We start from the raw sequence: 21,187 nt of genomic DNA on the forward strand, positions 1-21,187 counted from the left end.
AAAGATATGACTTTCAGTAAGATTCATAAGATTGTAGCTGTTTTGTCACCATATCTTGTCCTTATTGTGTGAACATTTCCTGCATGATATAAGGATAAATGCTCATGCTATGCTGTGATTCAACGTAACACACTGCTTTTAACGAACAATGTCAATATAAAAAATATTACCAGTATAACTATAGATCATATAAATGTAGCACAATCTTTCCCTCTGAATTATAGTGGAGTATATATATGTAAACTCATGCAATTTGAAAGTGACCAACTGACCTCCGCACCCAGGTCCCTTGATTTCAGTCCGTAGGATGAAGAGAATCGTTCCCTTTCACCAGACCAGCGAGTAGCCTAAACAATATTCCAACTAGCTTTCTGCATCAACATAATACAGAGACTATGAAGTTCATTTCCGCTGACATTAGACACACCGGAGAGATCTGCACTCTATTCAGTGTATATATTATACATAACACTCTAAAAGCTTGAAGAAAAAACTTGATATAGTTCAATAATTATTTTAATCAATACATACATGAAACATGCAAAATTACAAAATACTGCAGAGACAAATAAAATAATCTAAATTGTTGTGTAGGTTCATTTTAGCTGAAAAAAAAAGCTTATTATGGAGTCCGTACCAGTCTGACAGATCTTAGCTGCTCGAACCGACACACTTGTGATTTTTGACATAACAGAGCCGAGTGAATCTTTTGTCGCAAACAGTACAGCTAAGTGGTTTCTCCCCTGTGTGGACAGTCAAGTGTCGTTCCAGATCTCCCTTTTGTGTGAATTTTTTACTACAATATGAACAACCGAATGGTTTCTCCCCCGTGTGGACAGTCAAGTGTCTTCTCAGATGTCCCTTTTGTGCAAATTTTTTACCACAAACTAAACAATTATATGGTTTGTCCCCTGTGTGAGTAGCCGAGTGCCGTCTCAGATTTTGCTTTAGTGTGAATGTTTTGCTACAAACTGAGCAACTAAAGGGTTTCTCCCCAGAGTGGACAGTCAAGTGTGTTCTGAGATTGAAATCGTGTGCAAACTTTTTACTACAAACTGAACAACTGAATGGTTTCTCCCCTGTGTGGACAGTCAAGTGTCGTCTTAGAATACTTTGGCGTGCAAATCTTTTGCCACAAATGGAACAAAGAAATAGTTTCACTCCTGATTGGATTCCAGTGTGTTTCTTCAGATGTCCCTTGTTGCCAAAGCTTCCAGCACATTCAGAAGAGCTGATAGATGTTGTCCCAGTATTACTGTCCATATCACTGATAGTAGTTTGCAGAGGGTTTAAATGTGACCGAGGTTCCTTAGTCTCCTCCCAATCTCTACTGTCATCAGTCTCAGGTTCAGAGTAGTGTGAAGTCTCACAAGCAGCTGGTTCTAAAGGACTGTCTGGATCGGAGTTCCTGGGTGGTTCTGGTCCTACATAGTCCTCTCCATCAGCTTCTGTTTTCAAATGCTCTGCCTCTCTGTTCTCCTCAGTTTGGCTTTCATAAAGCTCTGAGGACTGAGCTTCCTCTTCATCATCATCATCATCTTCACTCTTCACAGGGACAGAAGTGAATTGGAAGTTAATATCAGCCTCCTCTAGCCATTGAATCTGCTCTCCCTCCTGACTGGTCCAGAGTTCCTCCTGTTCTTCTTTAATGTGTGGGGGCTCTGGGTCCTCCTGGTTCCGACTGGAGCTCCAGTCCTGCTGCTCAGGGGAAGCCACCTCTCTTCTCATCAACAGCTGCTGGACATCTGTGGAGAAAAGAAAAAAAAATACAGACACCTTAGAAAAACTGTATTAATTAGCTAAAAAAGTAGCTCCACCACCAACAACAGTCAAATCCTGCTTTTACATTAACGCATGAGGATGCATCAACGGGGAAACGAAGCAGTCAAACTTCACATTTTACCGTCACACTGTAATAAATCTATATTCTTGTCAAAGGCTAATGTCATTCTCACAATTTATTTGGGGCGAAACACAATGTGTTCAAGGAGCGTCAGAAATATAAATATCTTAAATTATAAACCAATCAATCTTTAATTATGACAGATTTCTCAGCTTCTTGCTATAATAAACATGCTTCTTCCATCCCGCTGGCGGGTTTTGGTGTTCACAGGGTTAATCACAGTATAACATACAGTCCTGATTGTTGAATATTTCACAAGCACACTGTGAAAAACACTGCTGCATTAATGTGTATGTTGCAACTTACTGCTGTAGTTTTAGCTCCTTTATGTACTGTTGGCTTGTTTAATCTACAGTGTTGTGGTCTTGTGAGAACCACAGGACAATAACACTGTATATAAAATATTTCCCTCTGAGATGTAGTGGATTAGAAGTTACATAAAATGAAAATACCCATGTAAAGTACAAGTACCTCTGCGCTGTGCCATGGTTCGTATGTGGAAGGTTCGACCGTGTCCTGCAGCCTCGGCCTTCTGTCGTGCTCTGCGCCGCGCCATGGCTTGTCTGTGCAAAGCTCGCCGTCGTTCTGCAGCCTCTGGTGTTTGCCGTGCTCTGTGCCGTGCCATGGCTTGCCTGTGCAGTGCTCGCCGACGTTCTGCAACCTCTGGTGATTCCTGGGCTCTGTGCTGTGCCATTGCTTGTCTGTGCAAGACTCGCCGGCGTTCTGCTGCCTCTGGAGATTCTTGTGCTCTGTGCTGTGCCATGGCTTCTCTGTGCAGAGCTCGACCAAGTTCTGCAGCCTCTGCCCTTTGTTGTGCTCTGCGCTGTGCCATGGCTAGTCTGTGCGAGTCTTTGCGGCGCTTTGCAGCTTCTGGCGTTTCGTTTGCTAGTTGTTGACGTTTCTTGGTTATATAAAGTGCCCGTCGATACTCTGTTTGTTGTTCGGTTTCTGTCAAGCGAGCTACTTTCCGTCTCTCTGACTCCCTTTTTTTGCGATACTCTGTTTGTTGTAGTGTTTCTGTCATGCGAGTTCTTTTCTTTCTCTCTGCATCCTTTTTTTTGCGACACTCTCTTTGTTGTAGTGTTTCTGCCATGCGAGCTCTTTTCTTTCTCTCTGCATCCTTTTTTCTGCGCTTATCGGGATTTGATTTGTAGCGCGGCATAGCGACAGCAAAAGCACAAAGTTGAATCCGACAAATGAGCAAGAAAGACCTCAGGTTTGTCACCAAATCTGTAGAGGAATGGTGACACAGAAAACGTTTGTGCAATAGCAGACAAATGTGCTATGGTTTAATGCTGATCAGAATTGATAACAATGCATCCTCAAAGGCAACTGAAGGAGCTACATGAATATAAATTACAAATAATGTAGGGACTGAAGTGAATATAACCAAATTAATTTTGCGTGCAGAAAAACTTAAAATGTTGACTTTGTCACTGTATAATGCACACAGAATAAAAGCTGAACAACGTGTACACTGTTAACTGAAATGTGGGAAATCGTGATTAAAATTTTTGTGCAGGAGTTCTATGAATTTTGTTTTTGAATGAAACAAAGGCATGCATGAATATAGAAGTTTTGACCACTATGATGCAGAGTAAAAATAAAGTATTAATCTGTGGAATATTCAAATATTAATGTTACATACCGTGTAACTACCGCAGTAGTTGAGTAAATGCAATATGTTACATTGCATCACTGCTTGTTACAGAGTATTTGGTGTATGTGGTAATAGTACTTGTATTTAATTAAATTATTTGAATACTTAATCTAGGGCTGGTTTCCTAGCTGTATAAAGTGAGAATAAAACAATGAAACTGAACCAACCTGCTCTGTGTATCCGGACTTCAGGGATGAAAACAGCGTCCAGTAGTTTCCGTTGTCGCTCGTTCTCCTCTTTAGAACGAGAAAGTTCCTCCTCGTGCTCTGCTATCGTTCTTTCAAACAGCCCAGATATCTTTTCAAAGGAATTTGGATTTTACTGAATCACAGCAACTTTTCCTCCAGACACACTCCGTTATAAACAGTTTGCTCACTCTGACGTGCTGTGTTGCTAGGTTACGTTCGCGTCCGTCTACTTCCTGCTAGCTCGCTAACTGCGTTAGCTCCAGAGAGGATCAGGAGACAATCCGGACGTTTTCACATACAGGGAACAGCACATATACCTTTCATATATGTGCATCTGGATATTGTGGGGCCATGAATAATACAGTTTAGTCTCTATCGAAAAGTCTCTCCGACTATCGGTGTGTGGCCGAGCTCCGTCTCCGTCTCTTTCAGCTAGCAAGCTATGCTAGCTTCGCTTAGCATGCTGGGCTAACAGAGACGAGTCTGAGGTGAAAACATCCCGAAAATGTGCCCAAAGTCCACTTAAACAAACGTGTTCCCGCTCCGGTTGTATCTGATGAATGACGTGATGGACTAGTAGAACTAAGGTGAGAAATAAATGGCTTGAGGTCCCGGGTATAACCCTCTTCAGCCGGACTCCGCTTTGATCAAGTTAGCATGGTTAGCCTCAGGAGGTAAACTACTTCCGGTACCTCCTCTCTTCTTCGTCGAGGTTTTATTGGTAGTTTTCATCCAAGATTTTGCAGTTCAGCCACCCTATGGTTGTATTCTTCCCCAGTATCCATATTTTTAAAAACGCTTTCCTGGGAAAAGGTATATGTAAAGGAATGTCACCATGTATAACATACTTGGACCTCATTCAAACTTAAATAACCTACAAAGTGTTTACTTTTAATTAACTTTTCAAGTCTTCCAAACAGGAAGTAGTTCATTTCATTTGTATAGTCATCTTGTTCTCTTAACTTTTATTACCAAAAAGATAAAAAATATATATCAGACACACAACTATGATTAACTAACCAAGGTGGAGTTGGACACGCCATAAATGGACTTGCACCATGCACTCTAGACTAGACCGTGGGGCTCTAGATCATTTAAATAGGACCCTAAGTGTCAGTGTGGTAAATTAACTGATCAGATTTCTATTTCGTAATTAGGACCAGCTAGAAAATAGATAGGAAGTAACTGTAGGATACATTGGAGACATGACTTCTCCAAACATGGACGATATTATTCATACAAAAAGGGGAAATGTATCTGTGTTGCTTGTGAAGCTGAATGACACCTGTGAATGTTATTACATCATATAGTTTATAATTATTAATACAGATACCATCATATAAGCAGCAAGTTGTCATTATTTATCGTAATCTGTAACAGGTGTGGTGTTGTAGCACATATGAATGAAGGACATGGAACAGAGTATTTTATTACAAAAAATGGAAAAAAGCGACAGAATGCAATTTACAAACAGCCCTGTCCGTCTGCTACACTTATTTGTATTCATATTCTTTTTTTTAGGTAATACTGGATAACTTGGGCATCGAACAAACACTTATTTAAATAAAGCCCTGAGACATTTTATAAGTTTAGAGAGGAAACGCCTCTTTAGTGGAACTGTTTACAACTGATCTGAGACATGACAGGTAACTTTGCACCACTGGTTGTAATTGATACAAATGCATTGTGATTAAATGTAACTCACTGTACATCTTTAATATAAAGTCTTAGTCTGAAGAGTGACCAATATAACTAGAGAATCTCTTGTCATGAGTGTAGCACAATCTTTCCCTCTGAAATGTACCGGAGTAGCAATTTAAATCAGCATAAAGGGAAAATACTCTGTTACATTTATTTGAGAGCTAGTTACTTTCTAATAAGATATTGCATACAAAACATATTTAGAACCCCAGGACGAAGACACCCACTAGAAGAACGATTACAACATCCAACATGAAAGACTCAGTTGTTGGATTGTGTCCAATCGAAGTTAGTCAGTAGACTTCTGACTTCACCGAAATAACCCCAAATACAGTTTGAGCATTTCAAGAGAACATTAAATTGTTAATACATTTTGTTATTTGGAGTTAGTTCATTAAATTATTAACTTACAATCTAGAACAATAAAATGGTGCTGTATAGTGGATATAGAATATTTTGACAGTTTAAAACAATGTCAAAGTGACATTAAAAACCATAGTATCCAGAAAACAACAAACAACGATACAGAGGAAAAATTGCTTGAGTAGCTTCATCTACCGAGTCTTAACCTTGCACTTTAAAAAAAAAAAATTCTCAAAAAGTATTTTTGCAACTTCATTTACTTCTGTTGCGCTCAACAACACACTTGTGTTTTTTGACATAACAGAGCCGAGCAAATCTTGTACATCAATCAACGAAACTGAAAGGTTTCTCCCCTGTGTGGACGAGCGAGTGTTGTCTCAGATCTGTCTTTCGTGCAAAACCCTTACTACAAACTGAACAACAGAATGGTTTCTCCCCTGTGTGGACGAGCGAGTGTCGTCTGAGAACTGTCTTTTGTGTGAAACCCTTACTACAAACTGAACAACTGAAAGGTTTCTCCCCTGTGTGGTCAGAAAAGTGTCGTCTCAGGTGTCCCTTTCGTGTGAAACCCTTACTACAAAGTGAACAACTGAATGGTTTCTCTCCTGTGTGGATGAGCAAGTGTCGTCTCAGATCTGTCTTTCGTGTGAAACTCTTACTACAAACTGAACAGCTGAATGATTTCTCCCCTGTGTGGACGAGCGAGTGTTGTCGCAGATATCTTTGCCTTGTGAAACTTTTATCACAGACTAAACAACTGTATGGTTTCTCCTGAGAATGGATTTTCACGTGTTCAACTAAATAGCCACTGGTTCTGAATTTCTTATTACAAACTGAGCAGCTGAAGTGTTTTTCTTCTGTATGAAGTCTCATGTGAGTCTTTAAAGAACTCTTCAAAGTAAATCCTTTCCCACAGACTGAGCATTGAAATGGTTTCACTCCTGTTTGGATTTCAGTGTGTATCTTCAGATGTCCCTTGTTGCCAAAGCTTCCAGCACATTCAGAGGAGCTAATTGATGTGTTTCTAGTATTACAAACCATGTCACTTACAGGTACTTCATTGCTTTGCATAGAGTTTAAATCTGACTGAGGTTCCTTAGTCTCCTCCCAATCTCTACTGTCATCAGTCTCAGAGTCGTGTGAAGTCTCATGAGCAGCTGGTTCTAAAGGACTGTCTGGATCTGAGTTCCTGTCTGGTTCTGGTCCTCCACAGTCCTCTTCATCAGTTTCTGTTTCCATCTGTTCAGTTTGTCTTTGATGAAGCTGTGAGGACTGAGCTTCCTCTTCATCTTCTTCTCTATTCACAGGAGTGAATGAGAACTTGATATCAGCCTCCTCCAGTCCTTGAAGCTGCTCTCCCTCCTGACTGGTCCAGAGTTCCTCCTGTTCCTCTTTAATGTGTGAGGGCTCTGGGTCCTCCTGGTCCAGACTTGAGCTCCACTCCTGCTGCTCAGGTAGAACCTCTTCTTTAACCACTGTAAACTTCTTGAGGTTTGCAGGAAACACTGAAAAGACAAACACGTTGTGTAAATGTATCACATACTCGTAGTTTTGTGTACTTCTGCAAATCCCGGTTCTGAATCGGAACTGGTTCTAGATTATTAAGAACCCAGGACATTCTTAAGTGGGTTTCTTTTAATTTTAACCAGTCAGTGATATTAGCAGATGACTAAATATGATGTTGGTGTAACTTATGGTAGCGAGTAAATTCTTCTAATTTAATGGTAGGTAAGAGATGACGTTTATAAACTGATTTCACAACCACTAAAATAAAAACTGTCACAAAGTAATTCCAATTAAGCTTCTGTCTTTGTCAGTAAGCTTAGCACTTTGCCTGCTTTTAAAGCTACACGAAGAGGCTCCTGTAAGAAGCAGTCTGTTTAACTCAAAGACTGTATTTAAGACGTGGACGTAGTCATTGGGACTTCAACCGTTGGTTTGGGAACTGCCGTTATGAAGCCTCGAGTTTGGCGATTTTGCCAACGCCGTCTTGTAATACAGACGTATACGTCTCTGGTAGAGAGACCTGTCAATCAGTGTGTAGCCCCGCCCTAAAGCATACCCTGCTTTATGGTCTGTTTGACTCTAAATGGAGCATCATTTACTAAATGAACATCATGCTGTATTGAAGAAGACTTGAAACTAGAGATTGAGACCATAAACTCATGTTTACAATGCTTACTGAAGGTAAACTGAATGTGGCTCTGGTTTATGCTTTTAGATGCTTGTTTAAGAAAGGAGATGCACTTATGACTTCCGGTGACTAGTAGTTCTCTTGAATACCTATGTTGACTACACTTATTGTAAGTCGCTTTGGATAAAAGCGTCTGCTAAATGACTGTAATGTAATGTAATGTAATGAATAAATTAAGAGAGAAGTAGAGTCATTTTCTCATAAATCTTCTCTTTTAAATCCCTTCTTAAAACCCATTTTTACAGACTGGCTTATATGAGATGTTGTCGGTGTACTGATTTATTTTATTATTGATTATATTATATCATTTTACTAAATTATTTAAAATATATATTTATATATGTATATATATATTCTTAGTTTGTTACAATGCAAGTGCAGAATATTTTGATACACATGAATTCACCCCTTCATAACCCAGATTCTCTAAAACATTAATCACTTTCACTATAGTGGAACATTTAACAACAAGACTCCATCTTGTCTGTCATTAATGTCAGCAGAAGATCTTTTAAAGTGACAAAAATGTCTTACTTTGTCACTCTAAGAAGTCTTTACTGTAACGTCAGAATATGGGCACACTCTTTTTAGTGGCAGCTGCTTTGAACAGAATAAACAACCATTCAGGGGAAGTTGACCCACAATGAACTGATGTCAACATGAACTTTAAACTCAACATGAACTTCTTCTGCTACTTTTACACAGTCTACAGTGTAAACAGAGTGAACACTGAGAGAAGGAGTGAACACACCTGCTCTTTGAATCAGGACTACAGGGATGAAAACAGCATCCAGGAGTTTCCGTTGTCGCTCGTTCTCCTCTTTGGAACGAGAAAGTTCCTCCTCGTGCTCTGCTATCGTTCTTTCAAACAGCTCAAATATCTCTTCAGCAGCTGCAGTGAGTCTCTGGTTGACTAAAGATCTCAGTATTTGTGCTTTAGACATTTTTTGAACAATTACAAAACACGTTCAAACACACGTTTGTCAGATTTCACATACAGGGAACAGCACATATACCTTTCATATTTCATCTGGATATTGTGGGGCCATGAATAATACAGTTTAGTCTCTATCGAAAAGTCTCTCCGACTATCGGTGTGTGGCCGAGCTCCGTCTCCGTCTCTTTCAGCTAGCAAGCTACGCTAGCTTCGCTTAGCATGCTGGGCTAACAGAGACGAGTCTGAGGTGAAAACATCCCGAAAATGTGCCCAAAGTCCACTTAAACAAACGTGTTCCCGCTCCGGTTGTATCTGATGAATGACGTGATGGACTAGTAGAACTAAGGTGAGAAATAAATGGCTTGAGGTCCCGGGTATAACCCTCTTCAGCCGGACTCCGCTTTGATCAAGTTAGCATGGTTAGCCTCAGGAGGTAAACTACTTCCGGTACCTCCTCTCTTCTTCGTCGAGGTTTTATTGGTAGTTTTCATCCAAGATTTTGCAGTTCAGCCACCCTATGGTTGTATTCTTCCCCAGTATCCATATTTTTAAAAACGCTTTCCTGGGAAAAGGTATATGTAAAGGAATGTCACCATGTATAACATACTTGGACCTCATTCAAACTTAAATAACCTACAAAGTGTTTACTTTTAATTAACTTTTCAAGTCTTCCAAACAGGAAGTAGTTCATTTCATTTGTATAATCATCTTGTTCTCTTAACTTTTATTACCAAAAAGATAAAAAATATATATCAGACACACAACTATGATTAACTAACCAAGGTGGAGTTGGACACGCCATAAATGGACTTGCACCATGCACTCTAGACTAGACCGTGGGGCTCTAGATCATTTAAATAGGACCCTAAGTGTCAGTGTGGTAAATTAACTAATCAGATTTCTATTTCGTAATTAGGACCAGCTAGAAAATAGATAGGAAGTAACTGTAGGATACATTGGAGACATGACTTCTCCAAACATGGACGATTTTAATTATACAAAAAGGGGAAATGTGTCTGTGTTGCTTGTAAAGCTGAATGGCACCTGTGAATGTTATTACATCATACAGTTCATTATATAATTGGATTATTATTGTTACAGATTCCATTATAGAAGCAGCATTTTGTCATTAGTTATAGTAATCTTTAACAGGTGTGGTGTTGTAGCACATATGAATGCAGGACTTTTACTTGGAACAGAGTATTTTATTACAAAAAATGGAAAAGCGACAGAATGCAATTTACAAACAGCCCTGTCCTTCTGCTACACTTATTTGTATTCATATTCTTTTTTTAGGAATATTGGATAACTTGGGCATCGGACAAACACTTATTTAAATTAAACCATGAGATATTTCATAAGTTAAGAGAGGAAACGCCTCTTTAGTGGAACTGTTTACAACTGATCTGAGACATGACAGGTAACTTTGCACCACTGGTTGTAATTGATACAAATGCATTGTGATTAAATGTAACTCACTGTACGTCTTTAATATAAAGTCTTAGTCTGAAGAGTGACCAATATAACTAGAGAATCTCTTGTCATGAGTGTAGCACAATCTTTCCCTCTGAAATGTACCGGAGTAGCAATTTAAATCAGCATAAAGGGAAAATACTCTGTTACATTTATTTGAGAGCTAGTTACTTTCTAATAAGATATTGCATACAAAACATATTTAGAACCCCAGGACGAAGACACCCACTACAAGAACGATTACAACATCCAACATGAAAGACTCAGTTGTTGGATTGTGTCCAATCGAAGTTAGTCAGTAGACTTCTGACTTCACCGAAATAACCCCAAATACAGTTTGAGCATTTCAAGAGAACATTAAATTGTTAATACATTTTGTTATTTGGAGTTAGTTCATTAAATTATTAACTTACAATCTAGAACAATAAAATGGTGCTGTATAGTGGATATAGAATATTTTGACAGTTTAAAACAATGTCAAAGTGACATTAAAAACCATAGTATCCAGAAAACAACAAACAACGATACAGAGGAAAAATTGCTTGAATAGCTTCATCTACCGAGTCTTAACCTTGCACTTTAAAAAAATGTGCCAAAAAGCATTTCTGCAGCTTCATTTACTTCTGTTGCGCTCACCAACACACTTGTGTTTATTGACCTAACAGAGCCGAGCAAATCTTGTATCTCAAACAACGCAACTGAATGGTTTCTCCCCTGCGTGGAAGAGTGAGTGTTGTCTCAGATCTCTCTTTTCTGTAAAACCCTTACTACAAACTGAACAACAGAATGGTTTCTCCCGTGTGGATGAGCAAGTGTCGTCTCAGAGCTGTCTTTTGTGCGAAACCCTTACTACAAACTGAACAACTGAAAGGTTTCTCCCCTGTGTGGATGAGCGTGTGTTGTCCCAGATGTCCTTTTTGTGTGAAACCCTTACTACAAACTGAACAACTGAAAGGTTTCTCCCGTGTGTGGACGAGCGAGTGTCGTCTCAGACCTGTCTTTTGTGCGAAACCCTTACTACAAACTGAACAACTGAAAGGTTTCTCCCCTGTGTGGATGAGCGTGTGTTGTCCCAGATGTCCTTTTTGTGTGAAACCCTTACTACAAACTGAACAATTGAAAGGTTTCTCCCCTGTGTGGACAAGCAAGTGTCGTCTCAGATCTTTCTTTTCTGTAAAACTCTTACTACAAACGGAACAACAGAATGGTTTCTCCCCTGTGTGGACGAGCGAGTGTTTTCTTAAAAGTGTCTTTTGTGTGAAACCCTTACTACAAATTGAACAACTGAATGGTTTCTCCCCCGTGTGGACAGACAAGTGTCGTCTCAGATCCCTCTTTTCTGTGAAACCCTTACTACAAACTGAACATCTGAATGGTTTCTCTCCTGTGTGGAGAGTCATATGTCGTCTCAGATGTCCTTTTCGTGCGAAACCTTGACTACAAACTGAACAACTGAATGGTTTCTCCACCCTGTGGACGAGCGAGTGTTGTCTCAGAAGTGCCTTTTGTGTGAAATCCTTACTACAAACTGAACAACTGAATGGTTTCTCCCCTCTGTGGACGAGCGAGTGTTGTCTCAGATCTTTTTGCCCTGTGAACCTTTTATGACAAACTAAACAACTGTATGGTTTCTCCTGAGAATGGAGTTTCATGTGTTTACCTAAATAGCCACTGGTATTGAATTTCTTTTTACAAACTGAGCAGCTGAAATGTTTTTCTTCTGTATGAAGTCCCATGTGAGTCTTTAAGGTGCCCTTCCAAGTAAATATTTTCCAACAAACTGAGCATTGAAATGGTTTCACTCCTGCTTGGATTTCAGTGTGTATCTTCAGATGTCCCTTGTTGCCAAAGGTTCCAGCACATTCAGAGGAGCCAATTGATGTGTTTTCAGTATTACAGTCGATATCATTTACAGGTACTTCATTGTTTTGCAGAGGGTTTAAATCTGACTGAGGTTCCTGAGTGTCCTCCCAATCACTACTGTCATCAGTCTCAGGTTCAGAAGAGTCTACAGTCTTCTCATCAGTATCTGGTTCTGGATGTCTATCTGGATCTGAGTTCCTGTCTGGTTCTGGTCCTACACATTCCTCTTCCTCAGCTTCTTTCTCCATCTGTTCAGTTTGTCTTAGATGAAGCTGTGAGGACTGAGCTTCCTCTTCTTCTCTATTCACAGGAGTGAATGAGAACTTGATATCAGCCTCCTCCAGCACTTGAAGCTGCTCTCCCTCCTGACTGGTCAAGAGGTCTTCCTGTTCCACTTTGATGTGTGGGGGCTCTGGGTCCTCCTGGTTCAGACTTGAGCTCCACTCCTGCTGCTCAGGTAGAACCTCTTCTTTAACCACTGTAAACTTCTTGAGGTTTGCAGGAAACACTGAAAAAAGACAAACACGTTGTGTAAATGTATCACACTCATAGTTTTGTGTATGTCTCTGAATCCCGGTTCTAAATTGGAACTGGTTCTCGATTAATAAGAACCCAGGACATTCTTAAGTGGGTTTCTTTTAATTTTAACCAGTCAGTGATATTAGCAGATGACTAAATATGATGTTGGTGTAACTTATGGTAGCGAGTAAATTCTTCTAATTTAATGGTAGGTAAGAGATGACGTTTTTAAACTGATTTCACAACCACTAAAATAAAAACTGTCACAAAGTAATTCTAATTAAGCTTCTGTCTTTGTCGGTAAGCTTAGCACTTTGCCTGCTTTTAAAGCTACATAAAGAGGCTCCTGTAAGAAGCAGTCTCTTTAACCCAAAGACTGTATTTAAGACGTGGACGTAGTCATCGGGACTTCAACCGTTGGTTTGGGAACTGCCGTTATGAAGCCTCGAGTTCGGCGATTTTGCCAACGCCGTCTTGTAATACAGACGTATACGTCTCCGGTAGAGAGACCTGTCAATCAGTGTGTAGCCCCGCCCTAAAGCATACCCTGCTTTATCTATTTCTGTCTATTTGACTCTAAATGGAGCATCATTTACTAAATGAACATCATGCTGTATTGAAGAAGACTTGAAACTAGAGATTGAGACGATAAACTCATGTTTACAATGTTTACTGAGCGAATAAATCAAGAGAGTAGAAGAGTCATTTTCTCATAAATCATCTCTTTTAAATCACTTCTTAAAACCCATTTTTACAGACTGGCTTTTATGCGACGTAATCGGTTTACTGGTTTACTTTATTATTGATATTATTTATTTTTACTAAGTTATAATAAAAAAAAGACAATTTATTCTTAGTTTGTTAGAATGCAAAAGCAGAATATTTTGATACACATGAATTCACCCCGTCATAAACCGGGTTCTCTAAAACATTAATCACTTTCACTATCGTGGAATATTTAACGACAAAACGCCATCTTATCTGTCATTAATGTCAGCAGGAGATCTTTTTAAACTGACAAAAATGTCTTACTTTGTCGCTCTAAGAAGTCTTTACCGTAACGTTCACAATATGGGCACACTCTTTTTAGCGGCAGCTGCTTTGAACAGAATAAACAACCATTCAGGGGAAGTTGACCCACAATGAACGAATGTCAATATAAACTTTAAACTCAACAGCTGGGCAGCTGTGGCGTAGTGGAGAGCAAGGTAGTTCTCCAATCAGAGGATCGGTGGTTCAATACCCAGCTTCGGCAGTCGATGTGTCCTTGGGCAAGACACTTAACCCCAAGTTGCTCCTGAAGGCCATCGGTGTGGACTGGATGATGAACGTTAGTTAAAGTCTGATGGTGGCACCTTGATGGTAGCCTGTCATCAGTGTGTGAATGGGTGAATGATATGTAATATACTACTGACTGTAAGTCGCTTTGGAGAAAAGCGTCTGCTAAATGACTGTAATGTAACATAAACTTCTTCTGCTACTACTTTTACAGTCACTTACTACTTGTAAACAGAGTGAACACTGAGAGAAGAAGTGAACCAACCTGCTCTTTGAATCCGGACTTCAGGGTTGAAAACAGCGTCCAGGAGTTTCCGTTGTCGCTCGTTCTCCTCTTTAGAACGAGAAAGTTCCTCCTCGTGCTCTGCTATCGTTCTTTCAAACAGCTCAAATATCTCTTCAGCAGCTGCAGTGAGTCTCTGGTTGACTAAAGATCTCAGTATTTGTGCTTTAGACATTTTTTGAACAATTACAAAACACGTTCCAACACACGTTTGTCAGATTTCACATACAGGGAACAGCACATATACCTTTCATATATGTTCATCTGGATATTGTGGGGCCATGAATAATACAGTTTAGTCTCTATCGAAAAGTCTCTCCGACTATCGGTGTGTGGCCGAGCTCCGTCTCCGTCTCTTTCAGCTAGCAAGCTACGCTAGCTTCGCTTAGCATGCTGGGCTAACAGAGACGAGTCTGAGGTGAAAACATCCCGAAAATGTGCCCAAAGTCCACTTAAACAAACGTGTTCCCGCTCCGGTTGTATCTGATGAATGACGTGATGGACTAGTAGAACTAAGGTGAGAAATAAATGGCTTGAGGTCCCGGGTATAACCCTCTTCAGCCGGACTCCGCTTTGATCAAGTTAGCATGGTTAGCCTCAGGAGGTAAACTACTTCCGGTACCTCCTCTCTTCTTCGTCGAGGTTTTATTGGTAGTTTTCATCCAAGATTTTGCAGTTCAGCCACCCTATGGTTGTATTCTTCCCCAGTATCCATATTTTTTAAAACGGCTTCCCAGGAAAAAACAAAATAACCATTTCCTCCATTGAACACTGTTTCCATACATACTGACAATATATAGATATGTGCAATATATAGATATGTGCAATATAAAGATATGTGCAATATAAAGATATGTGCAATCCACTCTGCAATAATAACATTATTCTGTGTGTTTATATAATATTTTTATTTTAGTTATTGTGGATTTTTAAAGTTTTTTTACTTATTATTCTTTACTGTGTGATTACTTATTTTACTATTTCTTTTGATTTTTTTTTTTAACTTATTCCTCTTGTTTGCACTATCCTCTCTGCTGCTGTAATCCTGCAAATGTCCCCGCTTTGGGACTAATAGAGGATTATCTTATTTTATCTCATTTTAGTCCTTTATCCTTTATTAGTCCCGCAGCGGGGAAATTTGCAGTCTCATGTACTTTTGTGTTATTGCGACATCATGTCTTGTATTTCCTGTGTACATTTACTGCATGATATAAGGATATTTGCTCAACTCTCTCAGCTTTGATTAATAATCTGGTCCAGACTGGAGCTCCATTCCTGCTGCTCAAGTAGAACCTCTTCTTTAACCACCAACAGCTGCTGGTCGCCTGTGGCAAATAATAAAATACATACTCTTAAAACACTGACACCACTACTTTAATACAACGGGTAAAGGAATGTCACCATGTATAACATATTTGGACCTCATTCAAACTTAAATAACCTACAAAGTGTTAACCTTTAATTTACTTTTCAAGTCTTCCAAACAGGAAGTAGTTCATTCAATCTGTATACTCATCTTGTTCTCTTGACTTTTATTACAAAATGTCTTCAAAGGACACGTTTAAGTTACCATGTAAACTGACAAGTTCTTTGTATTCTTGTGTGTGTATATATATATATATATATATATATATATATATATATATATATATATATATATATATACACACACACACACACACATACATATACATATATATACATACATACATATCAGGTTTCCAGTAACTCCAAAGTGCTGTAAAGTCTAAAATCCACAACATTCAATATTCTGCTTCAATCCTTATTTGTTGGCGTTAAACCTTTTAAAAACTACATTTTCCCTTTCAGAAAACTACCTGTTTGTCCAGTTCGCCGGAATGGGAGATGAGGTTTATATCATGTTACACCCAAAACACAACTATGATTAACTATGCAGGACGTTTACTTGGAACAGAGTATTTTATTACAAAAAGTGGAAAAAAGCGACAGAATGCAATTCACAAACAGCCCTGTCCTTCTGCTACACTTATTTGTATTCATTAAATGATTAACTTACCATCTAGAACAATAAATGGTAGTAAACCAAAAACAACGATAAAGAAAAAAAATTGCTTGAGTAACTTCATCTACCGAGTCTTAACCTTGCAAAAAAATTCTCAAAAAGTATTTCTGCAGCTTCATTTACTTCTGTTGCGCTCGCCAACACACTTGTGTTTATTGACCTAACAGAACCGAGCAAAACTTGGATCTCAAACAACGCAACTGAATGGTTTCTCCCCTGCGTGGACGAGTGAGTGTTGTCTCAGATCTCTCTTTTCTGTAAAAGTCTTACTACAAACGGAACAACAGAATGGTTACTCCCCTGTGTGGACGAGCGAGTGTTTTCTCAAAAGCGTCTTTTGTGTGAAACCCTTACTACAAATTGAACAACTGAATGGTTTCTCCCCCGTGTGGATGAGCAAGTGTCGTCTCAGAACTTCCTTTCGTGCGAAACCCTTACTACAAACTGAACAACTGAATGGTTTCTCCCCCGTGTGGCTGAGCAAGTGTCGTCTCAAATCTGTCGTTTGAGTGAAACCCTTACTACAAACTGAACAACTGAATGGTTTCTCCCCTGTGTGGGTGAGCAAGTGCTGCGTCAGCTTTATCTTTTGTGCGAAACCCTTACTACAAACTGAACAACTGAACGGTTTCTCCCCTGTATGGATGAGTGAGTGTTGTCTCAGATGTGTCTTTTGTGCGAAACCCTTACTACAAACTGAACAACTGAATGGTTTCTCCCCCATGTGGACAGACAAGTGTCGTCTCAGATCTGTGTTTTCTGTGAAACCTTTACTACAAACTGAACATCTGAATGGTTTCTCTCCTGCGTGGAGATTCAAGTGTCGTCTCAGATGTCCTTTTCGTGTGAAATTCTTACTACAAACTGAACAACTGAATGGTCTCTCCCCCGTGTGGACGTGCAAGTGTCGTCTCAGAATTATCTTTTGTGTGAAACTCTTACTACAAACTGAACAACTAAATGGTTTCTCCCCTGTGTGGACGAGCGAGTGTCGTCTCAGATTTACTTGCCTTGTGAATCTTTTATCACAGACTAAACAACTGTATGGTTTCTCCTGAGAATGTATTTTCACGTGTTCAACTAAAGAGCCACTGGTTCTGAATTGTTTATTACAAACTGAGCAGCTGAAATGTTTTTCTTCTGTATGAAGTCTCATGTGAGTCTTTAAAGACCTCTTCAAAGTAAATCCTTTCCCACAGACTGAGCATTGAAATGGTTTCACTCCTGTTTGAATTTCAGTGTGTTTCTTCAGATGTCCCTTGTTGCCAAAGCTTCCAGCACATTCAGAGGAGCTAATTGATGTGTTTCTAGTATTACAAACCATGTCACTGACAGGTACTTCATTGCTTTGCATAGGGTTTGAATCCGACTGAGGTTCCTTAGTCTCCTCCCAATCTCTACTGTCATCAGTCTCAGAGTCGTGTGAAGTCTCATGAGCAACTGGTTCTAAAGGACTGTCTGGATCTGAGTTCCTGTCTGGTTCTGGTCCTCCACAGTCCTCTTCATCAGTTTCTGTTTCCATCTGTTCAGTTTGTCTTTGATGAAGCTGTGAGGACTGAGCTTCCTCTTCATCTTCTTCTCTATTCACAGGAGTGAATGATAACTTGATATCAGCCTCCTCTAGTCCTTGAAGCTGTTGACTGGTCCAGAGTTCGTCCTGTTCCTCTTTAATGTGTGAGGGCTCTGGGTCCTCCTGGTCCAGACTTGAGCTCCACTCCTGCTGCTCAGGTAGAACCTCTTCTTTAACCACTGTAAACTTCTTGAGGTTTGCAGGAAACACTGAAAAAAGACAAACAGTTTTGTGTACTTTTGCAAATCCCGGTTCTGAATCGGAACTGGTTCTAGATTATTAAGAACCCAGGACATTCTTAAGTGGGTTTCTTTTCATTTTAACCAGTCAGTGATATTAGCAGATGAGTAAATATGATGTTGGTGTAACTTATGGTAGCGAGTAAATTCTTCTAATTTAATGGTAGGTAAGAGATGACGTTTATGAACTGATTTCACAACCACTAAAATAAAAACTGTCACAAAGTAATTCTAATTAAGCTTCTGTCTTTGTCGGTAAGCTTAGCACTTTGCCTGCTTTTAAAGCTACATGAAGAGGCTCCTGTAAGAAGCAGTCTGTTTAACTCAAAGACTGTATTTAAGACGTGGACGTAGTCATCGAGACTTCAACCATCGGTTTTTGGAACTGCCATTATGAAGCTCGTTCGACTCTATGGTGGCATCAGCCATCTTTTATGCAGTGGTCTGCTGGAGCAGCAGCATCTCGACAGCTGACAAGAAGAGACTGAACAAACTTGTCAGGAAGGCCAGCAGTGTGCTGGGGTGTCCATTGGATACGGTGGAGGTGGTGGGAGACAGGAGAGTGATGGCCAAGCTGTCATCCCTGATGAACAACACCTCCCCCCCCATGCAGGACACCCTGGCAGCTCTGTGCAGCTCCTTCACCACCGGCTGCTTCACCCCCGGTGGTGAAGGAGAGGTACCGCAGGTCCTTCCTTCCTGCTGCTGTCAGGCTGCACAACCAGCTCTGCTCCCAGCAGACCACGTCACATGTGCATTTCAATACACTGTGCAATTATAGCTTTAATAGTTTTTCTGTCTGTAAATATAATATTTCAGTTATTGTTGATTTTCTACTGTTTTTTATTGCTTATTTATAATACTTGTTTTTTATTTCATTTTATTTTTATCTTGTCTTTCTTTTACTATGTCTCTTGTGTGCACTTTACCCTATGCTGCTGTAAGCCTGCAAATTTCCCCGCTGCGGGACTAATAAAAGATTATCTTATCTTATCTTAAATGGACCATAATTTACTGAATGAACATCATGCTGTATTGAAGAAGACTTGAAACTAGAGATTGAGACCATAAACTCATGTTTACAATGTTTACTGAGGGAATAAATCAAGAGAGAAATAGTCATTTTTTCATAAATCATCTCTTTTAAATCACTTCTTAAAACCCATTTTTACAGACTGGCTTATATGTGATGTTGTCGGTTTACTGATTTATTTTATCATTGATGATATTATTTAATTTTACTAATTTATAATAGAAAAAATAAAATGTATTCTTAGTTTGTTAGAATGCAAAAGCAGAATATTTTGATACACATGAATTCACCCCGTCATAACCCGGATTCTCTAAAACATTAATCACTTTCACTATCGTGGAACATTTAACAACAAAACGCCATCTTGTCTGTCATTGATGTCAGCAGAAGATTTTTTTTTTTTTAAGTGACAGTGAAAATGTCTTACTTTTTCAAACTTCTTCTGCTACTACTTTTACAGTCTACAGTGTAAACAGAGTAAACAGTGAGAGAAGTGAACCAACCTGCTCTGTGTAACCGAAGCTGAGGGTTGAAAACAGCGTCCAGGAGTTTCCGTTGTCGCTCGTTCTCCTCTTTAGAACGAGAAAGTTCCTCCTCGTGCTCTGCTATCGTTCTTTCAAACAGCTCAAATATCTCTTCAGCAGCTGCAGTGAGTCGCTGGTTGACTAAAGATCTCAGTATTTGTGCTTTAGACATTTTTTGAACAATTACAAAACACGTTCCAACACACGTTTGTCAGATTTCACATACAGGGAACAGCACATATACCTTTCATATTTCATCTGGATATTGTGGGGCCATGAATAATACAGTTTAGTCTCTATCGAAAAGTCTCTCCGACTATCGGTGTGTGGCCGAGCTCCGTCTCCGTCTCTTTCAGCTAGCAAGCTACGCTAGCTTCGCTTAGCATGCTGGGCTAACAGAGACGAGTCTGAGGTGAAAACATCCCGAAAATGTGCCCAAAGTCCACTTAAACAAACGTGTTCCCGCTCCGGTTGTATCTGATGAATGACGTGATGGACTAGTAGAACTAAGGTGAGAAATAAATGGCTTGAGGTCCCGGGTATAACCCTCTTCAGCCGGACTCCGCTTTGATCAAGTTAGCATGGTTAGCCTCAGGAGGTAAACTACTTCCGGTACCTCCTCGTCTTCTTCGTCGAGGTTTTATTGGTAGTTTTCATCCACGATTTTGCAGTTCAGCCACCCTATGGTTGTATTCTTCCCCAGTATGTTTGTATAATCATCTTGTTCTCTTGACTTTTATTACAAAATGTCTTCAAAGGACACGTTTATATAAAGTTGTTGCTGTACACATTTCAAACTTCAAACAAAAGGTGTTTGTTATGGGAACCCATCTCTATTACATTACATTACATAACAGTCATTTAGCAGACGCTTTTATCCAAAGCGACTTACAATAAGTGTATTCAACATAGGTATTCAAGAGAAAATCCACTTCGAGATGTCAGCCAAGCACGCAGCAATGCGTGCCTCCACTTGAGTTTCACCGGGGGGAAATGACAAGACCAGCTGGGTGTCATCGGCATAACAATGGTAAGAGAAGTCATGCGAGCGAATAACAGAACCCAGAGATGTTGTGTGGAGCGAGAAGAGAAGGGGGCCCAGAACTGAACCTTGTGGAACCCCCGTAGTCAGCATGCGTGGTTCCGACACGGCCCCCCTCCATGTCACCTGGTAGGATCGGCCTGTCAGGTAGGATGCAAACAGGGAGAGTGCAGAGCCTGAGACGCCCATCCCCTCGAGGGTGGAGAGGAGGATCTGGTGGTTCACCGTGTCAAACGCCGCTGACAGGTCCAGGAGAATCAGGACAGAGGAGAGAGAGTTCGCTCTCGCAGCGTGAAGCGACTCTGTCACCGCAAGGAGGGCCGTCTCTGACGAGTGACCCACCTTGAACCCGGACTGGTGGGGGTCCAAGAGG

At 40.0% G+C, this 21,187-nt stretch overlaps 2 protein-coding genes and 1 pseudogene across 2 annotated transcripts; all 3 read right to left on the bottom strand.

Moving 5' to 3' along the window:
• Nucleotides 1-564: 564 nt before the first annotated feature.
• Nucleotides 565-9,379, bottom strand: LOC129097737 (gastrula zinc finger protein xFG20-1-like). Its single transcript, XM_054606641.1, has 5 exons — nucleotides 8,761-9,379; nucleotides 6,149-7,320; nucleotides 3,731-3,860; nucleotides 2,375-3,133; nucleotides 565-1,745 (listed from the first exon to the last, which is right to left on the bottom strand). The coding sequence occupies exons 1-5, from the start codon at nucleotides 8,951-8,953 to the stop codon at nucleotides 652-654; spliced, it is 3,348 nt and encodes a 1,115-aa protein (XP_054462616.1). The 5' UTR covers nucleotides 8,954-9,379; the 3' UTR covers nucleotides 565-651.
• A 1,725-nt stretch (nucleotides 9,380-11,104) lies between these two features.
• On the bottom strand, nucleotides 11,105-14,537 carry LOC129097738 (gastrula zinc finger protein XlCGF26.1-like). The gene is made up of 2 exons (XM_054606642.1): nucleotides 14,345-14,537; nucleotides 11,105-12,790 (listed from the first exon to the last, which is right to left on the bottom strand). The coding sequence occupies exons 1-2, from the start codon at nucleotides 14,535-14,537 to the stop codon at nucleotides 11,187-11,189; spliced, it is 1,797 nt and encodes a 598-aa protein (XP_054462617.1). The 3' UTR covers nucleotides 11,105-11,186.
• Nucleotides 14,538-16,042: 1,505 nt separating this feature from the next.
• On the bottom strand, nucleotides 16,043-20,417 carry LOC129096863 (gastrula zinc finger protein XlCGF57.1-like; annotated as a pseudogene).
• Between the last annotated feature and the right edge of the window lie 770 nt (nucleotides 20,418-21,187).

The sequence above is a fragment of the Anoplopoma fimbria genome, chromosome 10 (genome assembly GCF_027596085.1).
Source record: "Anoplopoma fimbria isolate UVic2021 breed Golden Eagle Sablefish chromosome 10, Afim_UVic_2022, whole genome shotgun sequence".
Classification (NCBI taxonomy): domain Eukaryota; kingdom Metazoa; phylum Chordata; class Actinopteri; order Perciformes; family Anoplopomatidae; genus Anoplopoma; species Anoplopoma fimbria.